Here is a 21,273-nt window from a genome sequence, read left to right on the forward strand (position 1 = left end):
ATAATTATAAAAAAATTTTTCAAATTATTAAGTTTAAAATAATTTTAATTAAAATTTTTATTTGTTTAAAATATAATATTTTTTGATTTATTAAAATTAAAATAATTTATTAATATTTTTTTAATTAAAATAGTAAAATATGATAATACAAAAATTTTCAAATTTTAAATAATTTTAATTATTTTATAAAAGTAGTAAAAATTGAGAACTATCATTATCATTAAATTATAACAATACATAATTTAAAAAAATAAATAAATCTGAAATAAAAAAATAAAAAAAATATTTTTTGATTTTAAAGTTATAAAATTAAAATTATAATATTCATATAAAATTAATAATTGATAAATAATTAATTATAAAAATTTAAAAAAAAAACAATTATAATTTTAATATTAATTTTTAAAATTCCTCAACATATATTTTTTTTTGTTTTACATTCAAAAATAAAATAAATTATTAAAAAAAATATAATGTAATATAAAATATTTATAAAATAATATAAAATATATAATATTTATAAAATAATAAAATTCGATCAAAAATAAAATAATTATAATATTGTCAGATTTCTTCAACGTAAAATATAAATATATTTATTTAAATTAAAATTTATAACAAAATAATAATTAATTTTTTAAAATTATTATTTAATATAAAAAATACGATCAAAATATTAATATAATATGAATTTCAAATTTTTTCAACATATATATATTTTAAAAAAAATTAAAATAATAAAAAATAATAAATTTTTATAACTTCTCATCAAATATTTTCTTCATTCAATATTATTTAAAGAATTATAAAAATTAATGAAATTTTCAATAAAAAAATTTTTTTTCTTCAATAATTATTTAATAAAAAAATATTATTTATTTAAATAAAAATATATAAAAATTAATAAAATAAAAAATTATAATAATTAATTATAATATATTTTTTTATAATTTTTCAACATATATTTCTTTTTATTTAATATTAAATATCATATAACAATTAAAGAATTTAATAAAATTTTTATTAATAAAATATTTTTTTCTTAATTTCTTTTCAGATTAATAAAATTTCATCAACAAAAGAAATTTTTCATCACGAGTCTCGTTGATGAGGAAACAATATGGATTACATTCCTCTTCAACACGACTCTCAAAACACTCGAAAAAATGATAAATGGTGAGTAAACACAAAATTAAATTACTTGGGCAACATCTCTCCCCATATATACACATTCATATATGTTTAATAATAGCACTATAAGCATTTTATCAATAAAATGACCAAAAATCTATTTATTTTGAAAAAAAGTCGTAAAATGCATTCCGAAACAAATTCGGGTACATGCGTAGAGCGAGGGAGCAAAAACAGCAAAAACCATACAGTTTTATAGTTGCCGGCAATATAAAAACTCTAATAATAATATCCACTTGCCATTCAAATATAAAGTTACAAATAGGTTTTATGATAGTTCTTGTTGGCATTTTTCTTTCGAATCACAACTGAATGAGAAAAAAAGAGACAAAAATATCATTTTTTTTGCTTGATTTGGATTAAAAGGAAAAATTATGGGTGTGATTCTAATTTATTTTTCATGCATGTGAGTGACAAGGAGAACTCTATTCACTCACGTGAGATGCAAAATTGAAGTTTTTATGAAAGAGAAGGAGATGCAAAACAAGTCTAATTAGATTCCGAGTGAGATGGCGCGTTTTTTCGAAAAATCTGCGATAATCTTCTTGAATTGTCACGTTTTTTGATGTATTGTTTGGGTTGGAGATCATCGAAGCAGAAAATCATTAAATTTTCCTCGGGATGAAATTTAATGCGGTGTTTATGGATTTTTTGAATTTTACGAGTCAAATGCTCAAAAATGTCAAAAGTCGTCGTTTTAATCGCCCCGTAATCGGCGGGGGTCATGTGAGTGATGCCAGAACGGAACAAATAACTTTTCATCGTAAACCAATCCAGTTTTTCTCGTTTTCGGCTACGAACGTGCTCCATGCTGAAAAAATCTTGTAAGCATGAATTCATGCGGGATTCGAGCCGTTGGTGTGAGGGGGACAAGTATATGAGCTCCCCTCGTGCCGTCGAATCCAATATGAATGCGAGTGTAGAAGAATTTCTGAGAGAGATACGCGCGCGGCGCTGTGTGTCGACGATTTTTGTTTGAAAAGGCTTTTGTATTGTGCCATAAACGAACTACTTGTCATAACGCAAACAGCTTCGGAATACTACGATCGACTTAAAATTACACTTTTTATCATTGATATAAATATTATTATTATTGCTGCTGCCAAGTACCTCGTTTTACATCCTAATAATTTTCACATTTCTCCGTAAAATTGACGTTTTTCGCATAAAAAGTGCTAAAAAAAATAATAAAAAAAATTAAAAAGCAGTGAAAAAGTGTAAGTAGCAGAAAAATTCTGTTCATTGTTTAAAAAAAAAATTAAAAAAAAAATTTTAAAAAAATCAGAGGAAGGAAAAAAATACAAAAAAAATAAAAATCGAAAAAATATAAAAAAAAAAATAAAAATAAGTCTGTTGCATTTTGAATGACAATCGTGCACCATCCACGCATAGATATATACATGCCTACGAGAGTGCGAGACGCAAAACAAGACAACACATTCAGTCAACATCGTACTATCTACATCGCAACACATCACACGCTCTTATAATTTTTATCGTCGTGTCTTCGTGTGTAAAGTGCTGAAAACAAGACATAGTCGCATTTTTATTGTCGGACAGTGATCACGCATTTTATTGCTTTTCGAATTACGAATAAAAATTTTATTTATAAATTTTTTCGGGAAATAATTTTTATCATTAATTAAAAAAATAAATAAAAAAAAATAAAAATAAATAAAGATTTAAATAAATAAAAAATAATAAACAATTAAAAAATAAAAAAAAAATAAAAAATAAATAGTTAAAAAAAACTTTTAAAAAATTGTGAAAAATTATTATTTAAAAAAAAATAAAAATTCGAACTTTTAAAAAAAAATAAAAAATATTTATTTAAATAATTTTTTTTAAATGCAATTAAATTAATGTCGTCAATGTCGATAGAGTGAGTATTTGGCATAATTCGATTTTTTTAATAAAAACTAACAATTACTAATAATTAATTAAATAATAAAAAAAATTATTAAAAAAATTTTTTGGTCAAATAATTTTTTAAAATTACTAACAAATTCATTTAATTAATAAAATAATTAATTTTTAAAATTAATTAAAATATTTTTAAAAAAATCACTCACTAATTTTTGCATTTGTTGCTTTTTACAAAAAAAAAAATCTAACTTGTAATGCGACAAAATGTCATCTAAATTCATAATCGATAGTATGCTGCCCAAATATGCTCAGTTCCAACCATTTATAAGCTCACAACTATCCTCACACAATACCAATAATTCTACTTCATCCACGACTTCAAATTCATTAGTGTCCGCACAGACTCCAAATTCTGAGGGTAGTCCATTAACTACTACTGGTAGCGAAGGGAGTCCCAATTCGCCGGCAACAAGTAACAATAAAATGTATCCATTCGTCTCGAACCATCCGACAACGCATGCCAGTTACTCCTCGATGCCAGGCTTTTCCGGTTTAGATGATAAGTCGTGCAGGTTAGTACCGCTCCTCTTCACGTAAAACTAAAAAAAATTCCACACAGACACTCTTCTATCGAAAAAAAAGTAGTGAAAAATCACGTAAAAAAAAATTTCCTTCCTTTGATAAAAAAAAAATTCTTTAAAAAATTTAGTGTTTTGTGTTAAAAAAAAAAATTGCACCTTTTTTGTAAAATTTAAAAAAAAAATTTAATTTTCCATTCCTTTAAGATCTGAATATTTAAACTCTAGATATACTGACAGTGTCATGAACAGTTATCCATCGATGGGAGTGCCGGCAGGCGCTTCAAGTATCGCCCAATTTTATCATCAGGCGGCGGCCGTTTCTGCAGCATCAGCTGGCGCCGCAATTGACGCCAATTCGCTTGCCAGCTCGCAACTTTCCTCCTCGGGATTATCTTCCGTCGGCACAGGGCAAGGCGGTTTGCCTGACATTACGCGACATCCATGGCTTGTTACAGGTGAGAAAAAATATTTTTTATTATTATTGAAAAATATTTAAAGAAAAAAAAACTTTTACTTGAAAAAATCACGTAAAAAATGAAAACAAAAGCTGATAAAAAAATAATAATAATAACGAACACTTGAAATTCGATTTGCTTACTAATGAGAAATAATTGTTTTGCTTTTTTTGTTAACATTTCTTCAGTGTTTATTAAAAAGAAATGTTTTAAAACATAGGCGCCGATATTTGATATTTGCCTTATTTGTTGTTATTATATCATACGGAATTATGATACGAAAGTTATTTTAGTTATTCGATAAATGTGAAATATGAAAATTTAAACAATTTTTTGCTTTTAGAGCATTTTTTTTGTAATATTAAACATTAATTTTTTTTATATATATTTTTTTAATCATATAATTTATTTTTTTAATATTAATAACAATAATTTTTTTTAATAATAATATGTTTCAATATTTTAATTTTTAAAAATATATTATTATTAATAATATTAAATAATAAAATTAAATAATAATATTATTATTTTTATTATTATTTAACCTTATTTAAAAAAATAAAAAAAAAATTAATGAAAATATAAAACTAAAATTAAATTATTTCTCATTATTATATTTTTTTATTAAAAAATTATTAATATTTTTTTAAATATATAAATAATTATTATATATGTTACTTTTATATATTATTTTTATGTTATAATTTTTAAAAAATTATATATTTTTGATTAATTTAATTATTTTTATTTTATTATAATTTTAAAAAATTATTTTAAAAATAAAATTTAATTTTATAATTATTATTTTAATATATATTTAATTTTTTTTTCACGAAACATGTATGAATTTATTTAAAATTATACGTTTTTGTCATTTTTAGAATTTTTTACTTTATTTAAGAGTATTTTATAATTTTCTTGAAAAATTATATTTTTTTTATAAGATATATGATATTAAAATTATTTCAATAATATTTTTTAATGTTTCGTTAAGTTTTTACGAATTTAGTAAAAATTATTGTTATAAAATATATTTTTATAAATAAAAAATAATATTCTGAGTAAAAAATTAAAACTATAAAAATTAGAAAAATAATATTGATAAATATATGTTTTTTAAATATTTTATTTTTTTTTAAATTTATTGAACTTTATTTTAATAAAAAATAATATTTTCATTAAAAAATTTAAAATATAGAAAAATTATTAAATAATAATGAAAAATATATTTTTTAAAATATTTTAGTAATTTTTTCGAATATATCAAACATTATTATTATTTTTTATTAAAAAATTATATTTTTATTAAATATTTAAAAATCAAAAATATTTAAAAATAATATTAAAACTGTACAAAAAATAATTTTACAAAATTCTTGAAGAAAAAAATATCCGTCGGTAAAATGTACAACTTCAATTTCATTCACTTACTCAAATTTCGTCACATGTTATGTCAATACATGCTCAAAAATATATTTTTTGGTCGTACACACCAACATATATATAAAAATTTATACATACCCAATATATATACAAAAAATATATTATTATTATTTTTTTTCTGTGAAAAGTGAGTGCGCGACGACTGTCTAAAGTTTAAATGACCTTTTAATGTTCGATTGCTCTATAAAACACATAAAAATCTAATAAATTTTATTTATAATATGACATTTTTATTTTTAACGAGCACGACATCACCACTGATGGATGATTTGTTTTCATCATCATCAACATACTCATAACGAATAAAAAAGCCGGTTGAATTTTTTTTTTGGTTTTTTTACCTTGAGTCTGTCTGTCAATCAAATGTGTGCCGAAATATGAGCCCGCATATATATATCATTATTTTTATATATGTATGGTTAATAATAATAATAAAAATAATGTAGATGAAAAAAACAACAACATTAATATAAACGACATGTAAATGGGCCAATTATTATATAGTTTATATATTTTTTGTCTAAATAAATATGAAATGACGCGTCTATAATAATTATAATTAATAAACAATATAATAATAGTTTTGGTAAAAACAACATATATAAAAATAAAATATTAACATGTGAATGAGTAAAAGTGAAAAAACTCGACGCGACGTTATCAGAAAAGCAAAAAAAAATTTTTTTTCGTTTTATTGCCGTTTTTCACGACATGTCTGCGCTCGCCATGTTATTTTAACAAACGAATAAATATATATATAAAGCAAAAAAAAAGAATAGAATAAAATTTATTTTTTCTTTTTTTTCCAGATTGGATGAGTAACCCCTTCGATCGTGTAGTTTGCGGGGACTTTGCAGGTAAATTTACGACTTTTATTTTATTGTTATTATATTTCTTTTCTCTTTATATATATTTATATATAATACAACATATATATAAAAGAAAAGAAGATATATATCTAAGAAATGACCATTATACAAACAACAACATAAATTTTATCTGGACTGAACATTAATTATCATAAATTACAAAAGAAACAAAAAGGGGTAGAAAAGTTACTGAAAATGAAGAAAACTGGATTGGATTGATATTTTTTAAGATATATAAAAAAAAATATAAAAAAGGCGCGAAAAATTTTTTATATATTTTTTATGTATGTTATTAAACTTTGAGCATGTCACATGTTATAAAATCATCTTGAAAAGTTCTAATTATATTTTTATCGAAGTCTCCTGTACAAAAAAAAACAACATAAAACTTTCACATCATAAAAAGTACATTTTTTACCTTTTCCTATGTTTTTTTGTACAACATATATGTTATATATACACAACATATACATATATAAAAAAAAGATACTAAAAAAAAGACAAAGAATGTCAAAGAGAAATTTCATATAAAGTTCTATCAATCTCCTATCTCTAAGTGTCATGTTGAGAGAGAGTGTTTTTTATTATATATAATACAACATATATAATAATATATAAAATAAAACATAAAAAAAGGTGAAGTGGCTCTCTTTAACGAACCGCTTGCATCATTTTGAACATTCGTTCAGGAAAAGGTGACAGATTGAAGGTATTAATGGGCAACCATTCTTTTTTTTTCTCTCTTTTGTATCATTCTATCATATACGAATCTATATGATGTACCAAAAAATAATACAAGAACGAAAAAAAAATGCAATAAATTAAAAGAAAGTTACTTTTTTATAAACTCAGAGACTTTTAAAAGAAATAAAGAAAAAAATAGTGAGCGCTTTCTCATCATATAGAAAATAAAAAAAATCCTATATGTTAGATGGATAGAGGAAAAAGACATACATGTAATTATTAAAAAAGAAACAACTTCAACTCGAACCCCACCCTTTTCATTTTATTTTATGGCTCTTCTTTTTTTTTAATTTATTTTAAAGTAAAACATGTTGTTGTTGTTGTTGTAATGCTTGTAATGTAATCATAAATAGATCTACAAGAGAAGAGATCTATCGGCAAATGCGACAAACGTAAAAACATGGAAGACAGACCCATTAATATGGTTTGCGGTCAGTTGTGTGCCGACATTTATTTCTGTCTATTTTTTAATGAGAAAATATTTTTGAATTGGATTTTCGTTTCGAGGATGTTTCAACTTAAATTTTAAAGTTTTGTTAGAAATTTATTAAGAATAAAAATTTATTAAAATTTAAATAAAAAAATTTTTATAAAATTATCTTGAAATTAATAATTTTTATATAATTTTTTTTTTGCAAAGAATTGTATTTTTTGGAATATTTGCAAAATTTATTTATTTACATAAAATTTAATTAAAATAATAAATAAATAAAATTATTCAAAATTAATTAAAAAAAAATTAAATAAAATAATTTTTATTCTTTAAATTTAATTTAAAAAAAAGTCGAAAAAAAAATTCTTTAATTATTAATTTTTGTATAATTTTTTTTGTAAAAAATATATTTATTTGGCAATTTTCGGTAATAAAAAATTTAATTAAATTAAAAAAAAAAATAAATTAAATTATTCAAATAATTAAAAAATAAAAAATAATTAAATTAAAATTTTTTTTAAATGTTTTTTTTTTTTTTTTTTTGTAAAAAAATATATTTTATAATTTTCGATAATATAAAATTTATTAAATTAGCAAAAAATAAATATTATTTAATTAATTAATTAAATATAATTTATATATATTTTTTTTTAATTTATTAAAATTTATTTATTTTTTTTAATTTGATTAATTTTTTTTTATTTAAAAAATCCTAAAAAACCTTCAAATCAATTCAATAAATTTTTTTTTTAATTTTATTTTGTAAATATTATATTAAAATTTAATTTGCAACGCCCTACCATAAAAAATCGAATGAAAAATTAAAAAGGATTAAATGTTTAAATTAAAAACGTCAAACATGCACAAAAAAATATGAAAACAGGACATTCACAAAATATTTACCAGATATTCAAATTAAATTTTATGTTCATTGTTTTATCATCTCTTTTGCTGTTTTCGCATCTCTCCCTGCAAAATATCATATCGTGCGTCCTGGAGCAGCAAAAACAGAGAAAAACTGAGCTATAACATTAAATAAATGTTAATAGACATGCGCTGAAAATTCTGAGGATCAATAAAGTATATTGAGGGAATGGCTTGTTGTTTGGCATTGCGCAAAACATGGCAAGCGGCAATGGCACAGACAATGGCAAAAATTATCGTTACGTTAAAGGTAACCATTTTCCTGTGTGTGATTGTGTGTGTAACGTGCACATCATGCACATTTTGTGCGATAAAAGAAAATGAGAGCCTATGAACTGTAAAACGCTTTTGAATTTTCATCTAACCATTAAAGTGGCTTCGTACCTTTTTTGTTAGAATTTCTCGGTGCTTTGATCATCGTGAACTAATCGCCCATGGGCACGTACAGAGGTACAGGGTACGAAACAGTAACGGGTTCAGTTTTTTGAAGCCTTCTTAAACGTTAAAATTTTTGCTTGGTTTGAATTAATTGGAAAAAAAGTTAAAACTTACCATTTTTGGGTCCAAATTCGCTCCTCAAGATGTCGGGACCTGTAAAAAAAAGAAAAAGATGAGAAATAACGTGCGAAAAAGAAAATATTAAAAGACGTCTATATTGTTATGATATTACTTTAAGAGCTGAGTTGTATTATTTTATAGGGCGTTTTCACCCTTCTTATTGTTATAAATGTACATTTCTAGCTTTCTCTCGTTTCTTGCGACAAACATGACAAGGAAACGTCCTTTTTTGTAGCAAACGAGAAAAATGTTCAATGTCGCTATTGTCGTTATGAACTCAAATTTTCCTCTTCTTTTACATGTCATTGCCATTCCATTCCATTTTTTCCCCGCATGAAAAACGGAAAAATGTCTTTTTATCTTCAAACAACAAAAAACGACTCGAGGAGGAGAGAGATAGTTATGTAAATTACATTCTGATGTTTTTTCTTGTAGTTGATGGCGTGTTTTATGAACGACTCTTGTCACGGCAATTTCTTCGTAATCCGTGGAAATCTTCGACGTTCGAAATTTTCCTCCAACTCGCTGCGAACGGAAAGCCAGACAAATAATAATTGATTAAATGACATGAAAAAGTATCAATAATGCGACTTTATTACCGCACTTTTGTCGTAAATTCAATGGGTTTATTTAAACATTCAGCATTTTTTGACGTTCTCCGTGATATTTTTCTCTGTGTCACATAACTCGACTGCTGAGCGTTCCGGTGAATGAATCGCTACTGTATTTTTCTGAAATGTATAAGAAAAAACAACTTTAATTAATAAATATGCAATATAATATTTCGCGGGAATTGTGAATGTATGTAAGAAGAGAACGTCATTGAATAATTTTATTTAAAGAAAAAAAAGTTGTTAGATTGCATTTTTTATTATTAATGAGACTTACGAAGGAAGAAAAAATTATTTATGAGGGAGGTTTTCTTGTAAAATTATGAGCTTTAGACAAAAATTTTTTATTTTTTTCTGAGAAAAAATAAATTTATTTATTTAAAAATATTTTTTTATTTAAATTTTTTAATTTTTATTTAAACATATTTTTTTTTATTTGAAAATATTTTTTTTTATTTAAATTTTTTAATTTTTATTTAAAAATAAAAAAAATATTTTTAAATTTATTTACAAGTCAAATTTGATGATTTTTAAGCTTGAAAATTATTAAATATAAAAATACGTAAAAAATTCGTAATTTTTATTTTAAAAGTCGATTAGATGATTTTAAAGCTAAAAATTGACAAAAAATTACAAAAAATTCCTTTGAACGTCTTTTTGATGGCTCTTAAGTTAAAAAATTATTAAATATAAAAATACGTAAAAAAATCCGTAAAAAATACGTAATTTTTATTTTGAAAGTCTATTTAATGATTTTAAGCTTGAAGATCAAAAAATATAAGCAAAATGATATATTTTAAAAAATTTTATATATTTAATTTTTTAACAAATTTTAAAAATAAAAAAAACTAATTAAAAATTAAATTTGTTAAATAAAAAATTAAAATGAATAAAATTTAATAGAATTAATTAATTTAATTAAATAATTATTTAATTTAATTTAATAATTAAAAAAATATATAAATTAAAAAATATTTAATATTAAAAAAATATTCAAAGAAATATTGAAAAAATATATTAAAAAAAAATTAAATTTAAATTATTTTTTTTAAATTTTTAATATATTTTTTTAATATTTTTTTAAAAAATATTTTTTTAAATATTTTTTAAAATATTTTTTTTTAATAAAAAACATCAAATTTCGACTCAAAAACATAAAATTTACATTAAAAAAAAATTTAAACTTTTTTAAAATGAAATAATTCAATTTCATACAAAAACCTTGTTCAAATCAAGCCCCTTTTTACATATTTTTTTTTGCCTTCAATAAATTGAAAGGGCCTCCAATTCATGTTTTTATTAAAAAATGTCTGAATTATTTTTTGCTCTTTTTCTTTTGTTGTATATGAAATTTATCAAGACATACAAAAAAAAACTTGAAATTCATATAAATCATTTTAATAACTAAAAAAATGTCAAAACAACAAAAGAGCTCTCTTCAGTCGGTTTTCGTCTTCTTGTCGCTATAAAAAAAGCATACGACAGAAAAAAAAAGATTTTCCATCTAAAGAGGGTCGTTAATGTCAAACAAAATGAAAATTATGTCTGCATCTGACAAAAATGGCTACTTACCGTATGTGCATGGGGATCTGTACGATCGTACCACGTGCAGAAATAACAACATTAGTAAGTAGATAGATGTCGCACTCTCTTTTGTTATTTTTTTTTTGTGTGTGTTGTAAAAATTCTTTTCTTTCTTCATCGCGCTCTGCTTTACTTTTTTTTTTCTTCCTCTTTATCTGATATGGGAAGCCATAAACTATGGAATGGCAAATATTTTTTGGGCATGTCGGTACGCCGAACTTAAGCGGGAGGGTTGTTATCTTAGATGTTGTTTATTTTTTTGTTGTTTTCTTTATTTGTGGCTTTAAAGAGAAAACGCCTTTAAAATTATTTTTTTTTTGTTAAAAGCATTTGCCAAAAAACGGATTTTTTCTGGTTGAATGTCACATAAAGTGTCGTCAGGTACTTAAGATAATATAAATTATCGACACTTTTGTATTAAAGAAGGGATCTCGCTCGATTGACTGACGACCAATAAAAATAAAAATAAAAAAGAAAATTTCTTGATATAATTTTAAGTTGTTGTCATTATTTAGTCATGAGATCGTCAATAAAATTAACGATTTCAACACAACACCAAAAAAATGCCTAAATAGAATTAAATTGGTTGTACCTTTAAAAAAATAAAAATAAATAAAATGACACAAAAAAAAAGAGAGGCACTCAAGTCAATAAATTGTTGTATTTTATTACACATCTAGATCGATCGATTGATTGTTTCGTTTTGTCGAATGGAGTGAAATGAAATGAAGGACGTACAAAAAACAATTTAAATTTTTTTTTGCTCTGTACTTGACTTGGCGAGTCTCAATGAAAGGGCAATATGATAGTAATCAAATCGTTCAGTCAAGCATGTTTTCGAGAGTTTTTTTTTCACTCACCTCTTTTTTTGTAAATTTATTTTTTTTTTGCTATGGGACGATTTTCCGTATCTGTTACGATAAATATAATAATTGTGAAATGGTTTGTAAAGTTAGAGTAATATTTTTTCGTTTACCTTTTCCTGCTTAGGGCAGCGATTTTTTTCGTTTTTGCGTTTTGGTTCCTTGAGAGTTTTTTTTGAGGATTATTTGCGCCTCATAAGTTGTGAGAAATTTTAGTTTCGCAAAAGATAATTTTTGGGCGTGAGAGATTTTTTTTACGAAATTTTATCTGAAAAGTAGAAAAAATATTTTTTGACTTTTTATCAGAATTTTTATAATAAAAAATTATTTTTAAAAAAATTTTTTAATGAAAATTTCTGTTTAGAAAAGAAATAGTTTAAAATTGAAAATTTTTTATAATAAAAATAAATAAATAAAATAATAAAAATAAATTAAATTTAATTTTTATTAAAAATTTAGAACCTAAAGTTTAAATTTTATTTCGTAAAATTTTTTTACATATTTTTTTTATTTTTATAAAATTTTTGTATTATTATGATTTACTTTACAATTTTTTTTATTAATTTTTAACTTTTTATTTTTAATAATATTTTTTATTTTTAAATAATTTTTTTTTTTTTTTTTTTTTTTTTATTTTTTAAATAAAAAAAATTTTTTAATTAATTTTTTTTTCATTTTTTTAAATAATTTTCTGAAGTTTAAATTTGAATTTTAAATAAAAAAAATATCACAAAAAAAAATTTTAATTTTATTTAATTGCTAAAAATTAGTTAAAAATGTTTACCTTTTTTTAAAAAAAAAAAAAATATTCAAGAAAAATGCCAACTTAGAACTTTTTGAAAATAATTATTAAAAATAAAACTTCAATTCTGAACTTAAAATTTTGGAATATTATTTTTTTTAACCAAATTTTAATTTTATTCAAAAAATAAATAAAAAAATAAATTTAATTTAAAAAAAATTAATTTATTAATAAATTTTTTTCAATTAAAAAAAAAAAAATATATAAAATTTTTAATTTGGTCAAAATTCATAAAAAAAAAAAATAAATTTAACTTAATAAAAATTATAAAATAAATTAAATTAAATAAAATTTAATTTTAAATTTAAATTTAATTAAATTTAATTTAATTAATTTTAAATTTTAAATTTAAAAAAATTTTAAAAATAAGAAAAAAAAATAAATTTAATATTTTTCTTTTTTTAGAAAAAAATTTTTTTTTTTACATTCCAAATAAAAAATATCTCAAGTTCAAAAATTTGATATTTTTTCCTGATCTCGAGAAAAAAAGCGTTTCAGATGAAATTTATAAGATTATTATTAAAACATGTACCTAAACTCACTTACAAAGCAAAAAAAGAAGGAAAAACGTACAAAAAAGGGGGAGATAAGCCAATATTTTGTGCAACTTTTCTAATTTGTATGCTCCGATAACCAGACCATATTTTTCGTTCGTACTTTCGTTGTAATCCTGCATAAATTTCCCTCCTCTGCTCGACAAATAAAATAGATTAGGACCGTTTATAAATCACGAGAACAGCCCAGAAGTAGCCATTTATGGAAATTAGATCGGAGGTGTCGGAAAGAATATAAATTTTCCGAAAAAAAAAACGAAAATAATTAAAATTCGCCAATACACAATTGGGAGTTGTTTGTTCGAGGGGATGCCAAATGTATTCAAAAATAATTTAGGGTTGAAAACTTTCACTCGCCTTCTGTTATCGTCGTCGTGCCAGGTTGATAAACAAAAGCATTGTAATTACTTACATCGCATCATGGGTTGTTTGTTGACTGTTTTTAATGGCGTTTCTCTCCCTCGTTCACGAAAAATTCGGCACAGCTCATTCAGGGGGTGATTTGTGGCAATGTCTGAAACGAAAAATTAAACAAGAGATTCTGAGCTCGTAAAATTATTACCACATACGTTCGCATCTGGTCATGCATATCAATCAAAGACACATTCACCTAATTATAAGTGTATAATTTTAATATTTTTTATTTTATTTTTCAAAACAATCAGTAAAATAGTACTACTACTCGTCAATAAAACTAATCTTTTATTACGATTTGGCTATAAACTTTTTTTTACGATTGCACAATCACGTCGTATATCTTCGCTTAGCGAGAGGAATTTACCTTTTTTATTTCTATTTATATTATTATTTTATTAATATGATTATCATAATAAAACGAACAAAAAAAATTCGGATATTAAAATCGGAGCAACTGTTTCGGAGATTTCCCATTCATACAAAAAGTTCATAAAAAATTATAAAAACAAAAAAAAATTATGGGATTTTAATTTTTTATTACTTTTTTATATATGTTTACATACAACATTGTATCATATATGTTGTATTGTGAATAATAATAAAAACTGAAGAATACTCCATAAAACTATAAAAAAAATAGTTCGTTACCACACTTTGATATATGATGATGCATGATGAGGTATGGAAGAAAAGCTATAAAAGCGCGGTAAATGCGACATAAATCACTAACGGAAGACATTTTTTTTGCGTCAGCCATAAAAAGATACTTTTAATTACTGCTCCAGAATTCCTCCATATTAATACAAAAGAGCCTTACAGGGTTTTTTAATTTTTTTTTTATCATATTTTATTGAATTTTTGATTTTTTTATAAAAATATATATTAATATTATAAAAATATATTTTATTTTATATTTATTTAAATTCTAAAAAAAATATAAATTTTATAATTTATGAAGACAAAATTTTTTTAAAAAATAATTTTTATTATTTAAACTTCTTAATTTTAATAAAAAAAGTTAAAATAAAAATTCTAACTAAAAAAAGTTTAAATATTAAATTAAAATATTATATTATTATATAAATATTTTAATTAAAATAAATATTATTTAAAATATAAATATTATTTATTTTTTTCAAATTTCAACCACATTTAATTTTAAAAATAATTTTTAAATGAAAATGAATCTTAATTTTTTTTAAATTATTTAATTTTTGATTTTTTTAAAGTTTAGTAAATTTAAATTATTTTTTTTTAAATAAACAATATAAAATTAATTTATTAATGAATTTTAAAAAATGTTTTGAAAATACTTTTACTGTTATAACAAATTTTTAAACAATTAAATATTTTAATAAAAATTTAATTTTTAATTTTATTTAATTTAATATATTTTTAAATTTTAATTTTTTAAACTAATTTTAATCTTAATTTTTTTAATTGATTAATTTTTTAAATAATAAATTTTTAGAAATAAAAAATAAAAAAAAATTATTTTGAAATATTTTTTGAATTTATTTAAGTTAACAATTTAATTTATTTTTTTAAGTTAAAAAAATATTTAAAAAAAAAATATAAGATTTTAACAAAAATTTCATTAAATTAAATTTATTTGATAAAATAAATAAATAAAATTAAATTACTTACATTTTTAAATTTTATTTTCTTAATTTTAAAAAATTAATTAAATTTAACAAAAAATTATTCATTTTTATTTTTTAATTAATTAATTTTTAATTTTTTTTGCAGTTTAGAAAATTAAAATAAGTTTTTAGAAATAAACAAAATAAAATAAAATAATTATTTTTTTTTAATGATTTTAAATTATTTTTACTTTTAAAAAAAAATATAAAAAAATTAAATATATTAATAAAAAGTTAATTTTTAAATTTTATTATTTTAATTAATTTCAAAAATTATTTAAAATAAACTAAAAATGATTTATTTCTATTTTCTTATAAATAATTACTTTAAAAAAAATTATAATGAAATTTTTCCAAAACCCTCTGTAGATATTGTCTACAAAAACACACAACTTTGTGACTAACAATAACAATAATAGCAAATAACTATGCGTGGTGTCCCATTAATTCGACCATTGAGCCATAAAAAAAGAGATAATAAATCGCCTACTCTCCCACAGTCGTCGTCGTCGTCGTTGCTGTCGTATTGTTCGCTCCATTCATTGATTGACAATGTTTGACCTAAAACGAGCCAATTTTTATTGTTTATTATTATTATGATTGTATTACAATACGCCATTAAGTCATGAATTTGTATTAATAATTATCTTAATTGAAAATTCTGTATATTTATTTTTTTTTTGTTTCATTTTTTTTTATAACAAGAACGAAAGTACAAATATTGAGTAATCGAAGTTCCTTGAATGTATTACAACATTTCGTTCATTCATTTATTTTTTCTTTCATTTTATACAAGTTTTACAAAAATAAACATACAATTTAATTAACAACTTTCGTGTTTGTTGGTCAAAATGTTAATATTTTAATATTTAATTTTAATAATGTAACATGAAATGGCGTGTGACCTAAGTAGTTTTTTTTTGTAATGTAATTATAATAAAAGAATTTCTCGTTAGTCGGGCATTAAAATTGCTCTCCCCTTAGTTGGAATGCTTTTTTTTCATTATTTTTAAAGAGAAAAGTTATAAATTTTAACATATACAATGTTGTATATATAAATTTTTAAACATATATTTTTTGCTGATTTACAGAAAAATTGTTTAAAATTATTGGTCGTATATCAATCAAGATGTATTTATAGCGCGAGAGAGAGCGCAAACTTTAAACAAGCAATTAAAAATGATTAAAAAATATACATTTCAAAAAGATTACAAATTTTTCAATCATATATAAAACTTAACATATATGTTATAAACAATATGAAGTATAAATAATTCAACGGATTTTCTTTTTTTTTATAAAAAAAATATTTTTTTTATTATTAATAAATATTTTTTCTCTCTTTCGAGACATCTTGAGATATGAGACACCTACGATACTCACACAGGAAGTAAAAAAAAATACTTTAAAAAATTAAGCATGATTTATGAAAATAATGTACACCTTTTTATTTTATTTTTTTCTCTCTAATTTAAAGATATCTAAAAAAAAATACAAAAAATACCATCTTGAGTATTTTTTCGTGTGTGAGTGTTTGTATAAAATTTATTTATTCTAATGAATTCTCAAAGATATACATTTTATTCAAATTCCGAACCAAAAACTAAACATATCTGTCTGAAATGATAATAATGTATTTTGAAATGTTGAATAAAAAACTAGAATATTACCATAAAAGAATCAAATATGGTTCCAAATCAATTGTTGCTTAGCAACACAATACACACATTTTCTTCTTCGGTTTTTTTTCTTGTGATATTTTTATATAAAAGGTTGAATGCTCTATGAAAACGTCGACAAAGTACATTGAACGTGACTATTATAATAGATATATATGTATATGATACACATGCTGCGCCCCTTCCCGAGAAATTGCACAAGAAATTTGTTCGGAATTGCACGAGAACCATAAAAATCATAAAACAAATGATAATGTTTGAGAAAAGAAATTATTATTTTTTTTTTTTTGTATAAAAATGCCGAAAGAGTAATTTTTGACGCGTCGAAATAAAAAAATAAAAACAACACACGACCATGAATATAATGATTTAAATGTGCTAATAATAATAAAAATAATAATAATAGCATGATAAAACGTAAAATTTGTAATAAAAATCATCGTAATGTACTATTAAAGCCATAAAAACAATTCTAAATTCAAATAACCACAAATATTATTCAAAAAAATAAAATAAAAAAAAAATGTTGTGTGTATTGTATATAATAATCATCGTTTATATACAATACAATATATATATGTATATTTATACGTGTCTCTTGTTTAAGTTGAGTGTCTTGAATCTATCTATAGATAGATCTGTCGCTTCAGAAATATTTTTAAAAGTTAAATCTGTATAAATAGTTACGCAATTGTTATTTTTATTGAACTTTTGATCAAAATATATATTTTTTAATTTTTTATTTATTTATTATTTTTTTTAAATAATTTTTTTAAAATATTATTTATTCATAATTTTTTTTTTAAAAATATTATTTAAAAAGATAATATTGTAAAATTTTATTTTTAAATATAATAACAATTTTAAAATTTTTTTTTTTTTAAATAAAATAAATATTTAATAAAAAATAAATATTTTATTTATTATTATAAAATTTAATATATTTTTTGATAATACTAAAATATATTTTTTTAAATATAATAATATATTTTTTGTATTTTTTTTAAATCATACATTTTTCTAAATATATATGATCAATAAAAAGTTCCATAAATTTAAAATTAAAATATAAAAGTAAAGTTTTTATTCATTTTTAATATATTTTTATTCTATTTTTTTTAAATTTTATTTTAAATAAAATATTTTTTTTAATAATAAAATAAAAATATATTAAATAAAAAATTATATAAATTAAATTTTATTAATAAATATAATTTTTTTTAAAAATATATGTTTAAAAAAATTCAAAAATTTTAAAATGAATTGTAAATTTAAACTTTTAATTCATTAAAAAATTTTTGAAAAATATTTTTAAACATATATTTTTAAAAAATTATTTATCATTAATGGAATATAATTCATTTTTAAACTTTAATTTTTAATTTTTAAAAAAAAAATTTAATTTTTAAAAAAAGATTTAATTAAATATTTTTTTTTATTAAAAAACAAATTTTTATTAAATTAAATTATTAAAAAAAAATTATATAAAATAAAATTTTGAAAAAATAATAGGATAAATAAAAATATATTAAAAATGAATTAAAATTATACTTTTATATTTTATTAAAAAACTATGATTATTAAAAAAAATTAAGAAAAATATAAAATTTTTGTATTTAAAAAAATATATTAAATTCTATAATAATTAATAAAATATTTATTTTTTATTAAATATTATTTTTATTTAAAAAAAAAAAAAAAAAAATTTAAAAATATATTTCATTGCTCAAAATGAACAAAAAACATGATATTGAGTAGAACTATTATTATTAAACTTTATTCATAACAGCTTCTATTTTAGAGCCAGTTAACATTGATACATTTATATAACGATGTTCATAATAATAATAATAATAATAATATTATTCCCCGAGAACATTAACTTTAATATTATTCACAATTTTTTCGCACACACAAAATATTTATAAATATATATAAAAATTTTTTCCTCTCTCTCACACTTTATTTTTGTGTATATTTTTACACTGAATGGTCGTTGTCGTTTATGTGACACAATTTATTTTATATGTCCCGAGCGCGTACTTACAGAACAGAAGAGAAAGATAATGTCTCGATGTTTTGTGAAGAGCCGTCGGTACAAAATTTTTTGTTTAAAAAAAATATTTTTTTTTGCAAAGAAAATAAAAATAAAATAATAAATAAATAAAAATAAAAATGTTCGGAAATGCAATAAAACCCCTTTTTATGGCTGTTTTGTCTGTTTTTGCAAAAAAAATTCAAACAAAAGGATAGAAAGTTTTCTAACTAATTTTCTTTTGTTTGGGTAATGAGTTGACATGAAATTTACTTGACGAAACCTACCTGCTTGTGTAATGTGACGTAACTTTCTCCTTAGTTTTCGGTAATTTTTTAACCCTTGACTTTCTATTTTATGACTTTTTGTACCTTTTTCGTCTTCCTTGTTGTGACAAAAAAGGATTTATGTTCATGCAGTGCGAAAATTGCCGAAAAAAAGACAAAAAAGTTGTTTGAAATGGTTATTTCTTCGTCTGTACGGGCACGTATGCTACAGAAAGCATACCTATACGCCCGTACGGAGATAAGAGACATAAATTTTGTTGCAGGACCGAATGGATGCCCACGACGAAGAGGTCGTCAAACGTACACACGATTCCAAACGTTAGAGTTAGAGAAAGAATTTCACTTTAACCATTATCTCACACGGAGGCGACGCATCGAAATTGCTCATGCATTGTGTTTGACTGAACGACAGATCAAAATTTGGTTCCAAAATCGGCGGATGAAGTTAAAGAAGGAGCTTCGTGCCGTCAAGGAGATCAATGAACAAGTAAGTAACTGAATTTTTTCCCAAAATTTTACGAAATTTCATAAAAATTGCTGTAAAAAGGCTCGTCGCGAACGCGAAGAACAAGACAAAATGAAGCAAGAATCGCTAAAATCCGCCCAACAACATCACAATCAGCACCACAAAACCGATCATCAAGCCAATCTCGTGTCGCAGCACCAAGGCATGAGCCATTTACATCACCCGAGCGTACAAAATGACCTCAAACTGGGTCTCAGCGGCATGGGGCACTTGGGCATGATGGGCCAGCTAGATAACAAAACGAATCAGGACATCATGAAAGCCGTCAGTAAAGTTTCGTCGTAAATTTCTCCGCGTTTCATGCTAAACAGAAATAATAATACTTGAACAAGATAAGCAAAAAAACGTAAAATAAAATAAATTATGTGTCTGAATGTACATTTAAACAAAAAACAAAAAAAAACGTATATAAAAGTATCATCATGCATCAAATCACAGCAAAAATGAATTAAATTAAATTAAATAAAATTACAACAAGAGACGTTGTTATTACATAAGAACGAAATTTTAAAAGTGTGAAAAGCAAAGTGAATCATCATATATAAAAAATATAAATTATTATGCGTAAAATACAGCTTTCTGTGAGAAAAATATATCATTAATTAAAATAAAAATAATAATAATAATTAAACTTAATAAATATTACGGAAAGAATGCAAAAAATAGAATATTTTAAATTTTTAATGAAAAGCATGTGAGTGCAGTTACTATTTTTTTATATATACATATTACATTATTATAATTAATTAGTAATATTTTATTAATTATTATTTTTTTTATTTAAAAATTTAAATTAACTTAGTGTTATTATTATTATATTTTCTGTTTTTTTTTAATTCACGAATTTAGTAAAAAAAATTAAAAAATCGATCCCAGTGACAAAATAGTTTCGGTGAGTAATTTTTCTTCAACTAAGTTGATGCCCAGTGATTAGTTTTTAAATTAAATAATTATTTCGGAATATTATTAATAATATTATTTTTATATATAATAAAAAAAAATTATGAAAAAAAAATAAATAAATAATTATTGTAAAATAATAATCAGTATTTTAACGTTTATAAATGAAAAATGAATATTAATGACATTCACCTTTTTTTATACTTGCATAAAAAAAAATATGAACGTAAATGGAACATAAATAATATACAAAAAAAAATATATATAAATATTAATCGAAAAACATTCATGTATCCATAAATAATACT

General features: G+C 21.5%; 1 protein-coding gene across 3 annotated transcripts; it reads left to right on the forward strand.

Moving 5' to 3' along the window:
* The first annotated feature begins 2,937 nt into the window (after nt 1-2,937).
* LOC134836188 (homeobox protein abdominal-A homolog) lies at nt 2,938-20,495 on the forward strand. Of its 3 annotated transcripts, XM_063851460.1 has the most exons (6): nt 2,938-3,073; nt 3,449-3,629; nt 3,843-4,093; nt 6,346-6,393; nt 19,803-20,026; nt 20,087-20,495. In XM_063851460.1, coding segments are annotated over exons 1-6 (969 nt in total). In that variant the 5' UTR covers nt 2,938-3,072; the 3' UTR covers nt 20,351-20,495. The 3 variants fall into 3 exon arrangements, with proteins under 3 accessions (XP_063707530.1, XP_063707528.1, XP_063707529.1); XM_063851458.1 differs by lacking the exon at nt 2,938-3,073 and having other exon boundaries at nt 3,296-3,629; XM_063851459.1 differs by lacking the exon at nt 2,938-3,073 and having other exon boundaries at nt 3,296-3,629; nt 3,864-4,093.
* The last annotated feature ends 778 nt before the right edge of the window (nt 20,496-21,273 follow it).

This window comes from Culicoides brevitarsis, chromosome 3, assembly GCF_036172545.1.
Source record: "Culicoides brevitarsis isolate CSIRO-B50_1 chromosome 3, AGI_CSIRO_Cbre_v1, whole genome shotgun sequence".
In the NCBI taxonomy this organism is placed as follows: domain Eukaryota; kingdom Metazoa; phylum Arthropoda; class Insecta; order Diptera; family Ceratopogonidae; genus Culicoides; species Culicoides brevitarsis.

What these genes read in the sequence shown, in the direction of transcription:
- LOC134836188 (XM_063851458.1), top strand. Translation starts at nt 3,322, where the DNA reads ATGTCATCTAAATTCATAATCGATAGTATGCTGCCCAAATATGCTCAG. An exon ending in TTAGATGATAAGTCGTGCAG is followed by an intron (nt 3,630 to 3,842) that starts GTTAGTACCGCT and finishes CATTCCTTTAAG; the next exon opens with ATCTGAATATTTAAACTCTA. An exon ending in TCAAGGAGATCAATGAACAA is followed by an intron (nt 20,027 to 20,086) that starts GTAAGTAACTGA and finishes TGCTGTAAAAAG; the next exon opens with GCTCGTCGCGAACGCGAAGA.